Genomic DNA, 7,851 nt, shown 5'->3' with positions numbered 1-7,851 from the left:
CATAACTACCAAGTACCAAATGTGCAAGTTTCAACAGCTGGGGCTTCTAAGCAATTCTTATTCATGAAATCGATTAATTCGTAAACATATTTTAATTAAAATTTCGTTTATGTGACTTACTAGCTGTTTGGGTAATGCACAAATCGGAAGTTGGTTTTTATGAAGAAATTAATTGATGTTTTTCAGTAAAGTTTAATGATTTTACCTTTCCCGGTTCCCCCGCTGAGCACAAAGCAAACCATCACAATTTACAACACAATCTGCTGTCGCGACACTCATTTTATCATAAAATTCGAAAAACATAACCTAAATTACACCGATATAATCACCCGCTCAAACAAACTATACCTAATAACAATAATATTCACGACGTTCGTTCGCGCAATCGTAACTATCTTCACACTGTTAAAGCCGGGCTTTATCGTGGCTTTATTTTTCATACAGATTGCTATAGAATTCTATGGCTAGGTATGTAGCTACTTAGACGAAATTTCATACGTTAGAAGAGATGAGCGCAAAGCCCGGTAAAAGCCCACGCGTGCAAGCGAGACAACTACATGTTATAATCCATCCAATTTAGATTGTAACGTCAAAATAAAAGGTACGACCTTATTCTGATAGGAAGAAGGATGAAATTAAAAGTTTACTCGAATTCGTCATTGTTTTATGCTAGGCGTATTATATATTATATTGTAGGTGAGTTTTCATTGAATTTCGGAGCAAATTATGAACTGCTCATTGCGCGCGAATATTCAAACGTGAATTTGGTTATTTTCCTATCTCGTAGCGAATTTCTAAGGCAAGCCGGGCTTTTCGGCTTGTATGAACGTACCGCCACTGGTTCGCGTTACCTTACTTTAGTGTAAACGGGGTTACTGTAAACGTGATCAATCTTGATCAAAAAGGGGTCGAGTAAACGAATCTTATTGTACAAGGGGTCGCGTTAACGAACTTTATTGTAAAAGGGGTCAGCTGACCGAACACAATTGAATAAGTTGTTGCGTAATCAAACTATTTCGAGTTTCGTTAATTAAAGTTAGGTTGCGTAACCGAAAGTTATTGTAAAAGGGGTCACGTTACCGAAGCTTCTTGTTCAGGGGTCGTGTAACCGAATGTTTATCTACAAGGGGTTCCGTTAGGGGTTCCATCCCCCATCGATGTTAGTCTATCACGCTTATTTCGTATCACACGGCGTCGGGAAAAAACTGTGCCTTTGCCAAATGAAAAAGTTATACGCATCGCATTGTATAATACTCGTAGTTGACTACACGCGGCTGTATTTGGACACACTCAGCGCACATGAGTGTCCGAAATGGACACACATTTTGACCATTTGGACACACTTAAATACCCATTACATAGCCCCTTTTTGCCACAAAAAAACAATGATACATGTAAATAGATTTCAGTCGAACTACAGCCGCGTTTAGTCTTGTTATATATGTATAAATAAGGTCGTCAATACGTAATCTAAGATTGATTTAAAATGCAAAAAAGAAATAGACACATTACATTTTTATACATTTAATCATGATAGACAGAGATAGATATAGGTTTCACGTTTCGCGAATGGACTGCAACAATCTTAGATTACGTTTTCATTTTAATATGTACATTATTTTATATTTTTCATTACGCTGAGTCATCACTGACTTGAATGAAATCTTGGATTGACCGTTTTCTCAAGTCTTCGTCTAAGAAATAGTTATTTGCAATGTGCTAGGTTTTTGTTTAACTTGCAGTTATTAAAATGTTAGGGGTAAAGATGACTTAAAATTCATCATTATAAATTGAGCAGTTTTGAAGGTATTCGTGCTTATGCAGTGTGAAATTGTCGTTTTTATACATGGTATATAAAACATTGGTTTAATAGCAAATGGGCTTTGTAATCATCTGGTAAAAATATTTCTTCCTCACTATAGTTAAAAAAGGTATATTATTTGCCAATATTATATATTTTCTTCATTCGTTGAGTATTTTAAATACTTTAAAAAAACTTTATGTATTGCAATGTTATCTTTTTAAATTACAACTAAAGTTCATTTGTTGTTAGCCAATACCGAATGTTTGATATAAAAGTTAGTTTAGGTGCGTTCTTACCCCCCCCCCCTTTTTTCAAATTTTACTTATATTACCAACTCCCTTTACAAGTTAGATGTAAAATTCACAATTTTCTTAAGAATTTTAGTGAAAATAATAAATAGTGACAGTTAAATTTTCCTTTTTTATTATTAACCATTTTTTTAATTCTACCCCCATTAAATGCTTTAATGTTAGTAACTAATTTCTTTTCTTTGTGTATTTCTAATTTTATTTTGGAAACACTGCAAATCGTTTTTAAATAATATCCTAATTAATAGAAACTCCAATAAAATTAATAAATAAATTTTTGAATAAAAATATAATTATTTGTTTATTTTATTCTTAAATCTATATATAAAATAGACGTTATTGTCATGTTAAAAACTCCATTTAGCAATATAATACGAGAAAATTCATTTCATATAGCTGTCTCTGTCTACCAAAGTTTTATCAACATTAGAGTGAAAGAGACAGTGCTATAAACGATTTGCAGTGTTCCCAAAATAAACTTTGTAAGACAGATTTCAATATATATACGCGAGAATCTCAATTATTTATTTTGCTATAATAGTTTGTAGTTTTGATGCATTTTCAACTTTATTTCATTGAATTAGAATTTATTTTCGAAAAAAAACATCAATAATTTTGATTTTCAAGTAAGCAACCTTCTAATAAAGAAGTGTGTGTGCCGAGCACACGTGACAGAAGTGAAACTTCTTTGGCAAGATTCAAGGCATGACGTGACGGTATTGCCATGACGCGACCCTGAAATTTTACTCTCAACGCGCCTAAAGAAGTTTTACTTCAAAAAAATTTGTCAATATGGTCGAAATTTCGGTTACATTGATCTTTCGACTATAATTATAGTCATATGATTCAAAATTCAATGTTTATTATGAATTTGTAAAACGGCTAATTGCGTATGTGTGAATTTTTCTTTTCTATTTGCTTTTAGTATTAATCTTTTTATTTTATCTTTGTTCTTCGATTACTTAAAAATCTTAATTCATTTCATTTTTCATTTATCGATATATCTTTCAATATGTAGTTTAAAAAAAAACAATGATATAGTCATAATAAAAAGGTCCTAACCAAATATATATGATTTTTTTTACTAGATTAAAACTATACCAGGGTTTTCTTTATTTTAACACCCAGTTAGTCTTATATTTTTATATCTATTGAAATCTGTTTACGATTCCTTGTAACGTATCCTGTAATAAATCCTGTTTTTTTACCGTTAAAAATGACAGATACGTTCCATGGAACGAAAAATAATGTTATATAATTTGTAATATAAACAACGTTGTACGTTATTTGTGAATTATGTCCGAAAATCGGTGTTTTATTGTGAAATAATCATATTCTGGTATTTATAATAATATTATAATCACCAGAATATAATTATTATATTTGACATGTTTGTATAAATTATGTTGTAATTTTATTTGAAACGATTGGACAAATAATTGTACTTGAGGGGGCGTCCATAAGTTACGTAGTGCATTTTTAATTTTCTGTATAAAAATTGCGTGATTTTGCCGAAACCAACTCCCAACGTAAGATTATATGAGATTGACTCGTACCCCTCCCCCTTAAACAACTCACGTAATTTATGGATGCCCCTTACATGATGGGATTGTAATTCGACTGTATTGTTGTTTGATGGGATTGTAAAAATTACGTTGTAATTTCGTTGATTGGTCGAAAGTTGTTTGGGATTGTATTGTTGGTTGATAAGCGATTGTATGCGTTATGTGAAATGATGGGATTGTAAAAATTACGTTGTAATTTTGTTCTTTGTATTGTTGTGAATATTACAAGTTATATATTGATTGCATTTATTGTTCGCTTGTTGAGTGTGCTACTGTGTCAAATATCCTTAACTGTATTTAATTAAACCGATTAATATTATTATATAATTATTAATGTACGATAGTTATGAATAAAACGATTTTTAAGTCAAGTTGTGTTTTATTTATTTTATGAATAACCCCTATGCTTGGTATCTTTTTGAGGTTTATTCCTACGCCATTCATATTAAATAATACCTATATACCTACCTAATACGTTTATGAGAATAATATAAAAAAGTTTCTCAAAAAAAATCAATGAAATTCAGAATAAGTTATATTCATACTTTTTTCAAATTGACGCAAGGCTAAAACTTAGCATAAAGCCTATCTTACAAAAAGCAAATAATTTAGTACAAAATAACTCATACTCCAATCAACGTTAGAGTATCCATAATATTATCTAAAAAATATTTACATAGACAAATCTTTAAATTCAATTCAACACAACAAATTTACACATCTTATTGAAATTTAATAAATAACTTTTAAAACCGTTACAGTCGCTTAAAATCCTAATCTATACTAATATTATAAAGAGGAAAGGTTTGTATGTATGTATGGTTTTCACGCATAAACTACTGGACCGATTTTGATGAAATCTGGCACAGATAATCCTGACCCTGAGAAAGAACATAGGCTACCTTTTATTGCGAAATATGTACCACGGGCGAAGCCAGGGCGGACCGCTAGTTACCTATAATTGAAGTAAAATTACCTGTGAAAATTACTTTTTCAGTAGGTTTGACTGCAAAAATAAAATTTTCTTACTCCTAACAAAGTGTAAACTGATGACTAATTACATAAAATACTTAACTGAATTTTTTCGTGAATCATATCATTATCAATAATATTTACCAAGTCAATATGTGACTAATTAAATACCTAATTGTATATTTCAATTTCCAGTAAAACCATATTATGAAAAATTCCATAAGAATTCTCTAAAACCACGTTATAATAAATGCGATTAATTTGGAAATTAAGAACACCTATTTCAATAGTTAAGGTTAGCTATATATGAATTTACTACCTATTTACTTATTGAAGGAATATTGAAGTGAAACTTCTTTATCGGGGTTGGAAAAAAATTTTACCTACGCGTGACATTTTTCCGTTACGCGCCAACTTTTTCTTATCCCTACCACGCGTGATTCGACGTATTTCTGTAAAGTTGCATATAGTAAATTATTTTTTGAAAAATAAGGTCATAAAGAAGTTTCACTTCTTACGTGTGTACTCTAGTACACGCACACAATTTTTTAAAATGTAAATCTAAAACTACTCGTAAAGTTCCTAAAGAAGACAGCGACCGCAAAAGCTGCTGAACAGATTTTAATGTAAACCTCAGTTTCAAATTCGCTCCAACCAATGTGAAATTCAAAGGGTACAAAAGGAAATACTTACATAGATTTATAAGTTGGTAGGTACATATTTTAAAGCTACCTTAACGATATTATTTTGTCGTATTTATACTCGGCTTAATTGAACTTATACTTATGTTCAATTTACCATCAAACCCTAATCCGGAAATATGCACGTCACTAAATTAAATTCAAACTAGACCAATATTTGTAAAATATATACGTAGATATTGTATCAAAATCTATACAATTTATCCTTACCATAATATAATAAATTACAATAACAATATGAATACGCGTTTAATTTTCCCAACTGTACAAATAGGCGTCACTGAGTTTCTAGAAAACAATAGATTTTAATGAAATTATCTATTTTATTGTTTTTGTTTGTTCGACATTTGCAGTTTTCATTGGAAACCCGGGAAAGAAGTCGTGCCAACATGTTGGTGCGAAGTTTTATCGTACTAGCAATTCTTGCTACGTGTTATGCTGGTAAGAGTTGCAGATGTTTTATTTCTATTTCATTGATCAATAAGAAAAAAAAAACCTTGTTACATAAGTGAGATTTCATGATTTTTCTGTTCTCTAGCTGAGATCAAACTCAGGTCAATCCAATCATCTGGCAATCTTACCTTTGAAACTACGGACTAATTCTAATACTTACCTTCCTATTTACTCTTAAGGTATAGGAAATAGTGTTTTTGTTACATAATATGCTGAAAAAGAACCTCTACCCAAATACCTATAGCAAAACTACCTACATTTATAATGCTTGGTTAAAATTGTTCCTGTGAATTTGATAAAATGATCTGGCTTTTTTGGCATTTCTGGCTATTTCTATATTATGTAATTTCTTACAGTACCATCAAACATAGTGCGTCCATGTCACTACTCCCACACGCACTGTCTACGCGAGAACTTGGCTTCTAACTCCAAATGTAACCCCAACGTCCGGGGTTCGATTCCCGCTGAATACACCATTCCAAGATTCGCTTTTGACACACCATACTTTAATGCGTCTTATATTGATGTTAACTTGAAAATTCGAAACCACAATAATTGTAGAACATCGGAATTCTTGTAAGTATTTTGAACAAACAGGATGATACAGCATTTTAATTAATAATAAGAAATGACCAATTTTTTTTTAAAATGGTGCTTGATGCGATCTTTAAGTCATGTCCATAAAATTATTTAGATATTAATTTTACTTTTTGAAATGAAAATCCGTTTAACAGGTTTAAAACGCATCTTAATAAATTTTAAATTATAAATTTTTCATTCATTTTCACAAGTACTTAAATTACTATACTTTTTCAATTTTCACTCTCAACACATTAACTTTTTTACTTAAGTTATTACTTAAGTAAATAAAATTATATTTTCTAGCTATAACCTCCAATCTGACACACTAGTGCTGGCCATCGACTGTCCCTTCCTACAGTTCGAGTCGACGAGGACTCTAATCCAACATTACTCCTTACAAGAAGATACATTTTTCAATTATGCTTATAAAGGAACATACCGTAAGTAGAAAAACTAGAAAGAAGTTATAGTTTTGGAAAATAAAATCCTTTTTTATGTAGAAATAATGAAACCTGCGAATGAAACCAATATTATGCATCTTCGTCATTGGTTGTTAATTATGTCCACAGAACTATTATAGATATACAAATGAAAATAAAATTAAAAAATTTCAACTCTCAGGCCCCACGCTACCGGAATACCAAAAAACATATTTTTAATGCAAATCATAATCATTGTGATTCATAATCTTATTTTCAGTGTGTGCGAGTTTGAGCTCGATAAATTTTGTCAAATGGAATCGACGCCAGAATGCCTGTCTGAATTCAGGGTCTTAATTCAGTACTTATTATTTTCTCTTTTAGCAATGATCCGTGTAACGATGAACATTCCCCATGCCAACGCTATGGATGCATGCTCAGCGTATGCCTTCGCGGATGTCACAGCATTACCTATTTTTGAAATAAACCCTAATGGTAAGTTTTTTTCGTAATAAATTTTGTAATCTATGAATAATATCTATTTTACTACAAGTAAGTAGTCATTTCAAAATAAATACATACACAAATGTGAAAAATATTTAAAATTAAATATTTTTCTGAATTTTATGAAATTCTCCTTGCATGTTGCAAATGGTTACATTTTATGACGAGGTATGTTTATGTAAAATGTACTTAACGATATTTTCTTTGCTTTTCCAGACGTTCAAACAGCTAACTTCTTATCAAGAGACTACGCGTTACTGAATATTTTCGAAAGAGAAACCTTTTACTTCAGATCGAAACAACTTATGCTGTTGTATATCAATTCCCTTATTTGTGACTTTGGATGCAATTAATAATAAATTTTATATGTCCAGCCTTGTTTGACGATTGGTTACATTTTTTATTATACTTTTAAATTTAAATTAAAAATGTGTATTTTTGGCAGTGTTTAATTATGTAAAATGTATAGAAAAATAAAGTGTATTTTGATACAATTGTCTTTTTTTTACCCTGTGTTTCACCCACTTCTCCATGTTAGGTCAA

At 30.7% G+C, this 7,851-nt stretch overlaps 1 protein-coding gene across 1 annotated transcript; it reads left to right on the top strand.

Moving 5' to 3' along the window:
• The first annotated feature begins 5,701 nt into the window (after positions 1–5,701).
• LOC149476139 (fibrohexamerin-like) lies at positions 5,702–7,781 on the top strand. Its single transcript, XM_089712062.1, has 5 exons — positions 5,702–5,791; positions 6,160–6,379; positions 6,689–6,825; positions 7,189–7,299; positions 7,525–7,781. Exons 1-5 carry the CDS (start codon positions 5,740–5,742, stop codon positions 7,659–7,661), a joined length of 657 nt encoding a protein of 218 aa, XP_089568188.1. The 5' UTR covers positions 5,702–5,739; the 3' UTR covers positions 7,662–7,781.
• Positions 7,782–7,851: the final 70 nt, after the last annotated feature.

Source organism: Colias philodice, chromosome 28 (assembly GCF_061535455.1).
Source record: "Colias philodice isolate Cphi_HAF_F1 chromosome 28, ilColPhil1 Martin Lab GWU primary, whole genome shotgun sequence".
In the NCBI taxonomy this organism is placed as follows: Eukaryota; Metazoa; Arthropoda; class Insecta; order Lepidoptera; family Pieridae; genus Colias; species Colias philodice.
Note: the sequence above shows the minus strand (reverse complement) of the source record. Positions and strands in the feature narration are given on the sequence as shown.

Bases quoted from the DNA above. Each gene is read 5' to 3' on its own strand.
- LOC149476139 (XM_089712062.1), top strand. From the start codon at position 5,740: ATGTTGGTGCGAAGTTTTATCGTACTAGCAATTCTTGCTACGTGTTAT. The intron at 5,792-6,159 runs GTAAGAGTTGCA...AATTTCTTACAG, and splicing joins TCTTGCTACGTGTTATGCTG to TACCATCAAACATAGTGCGT. The intron at 6,826-7,188 runs GTAAGTAGAAAA...TTTCTCTTTTAG, and splicing joins TGCTTATAAAGGAACATACC to CAATGATCCGTGTAACGATG.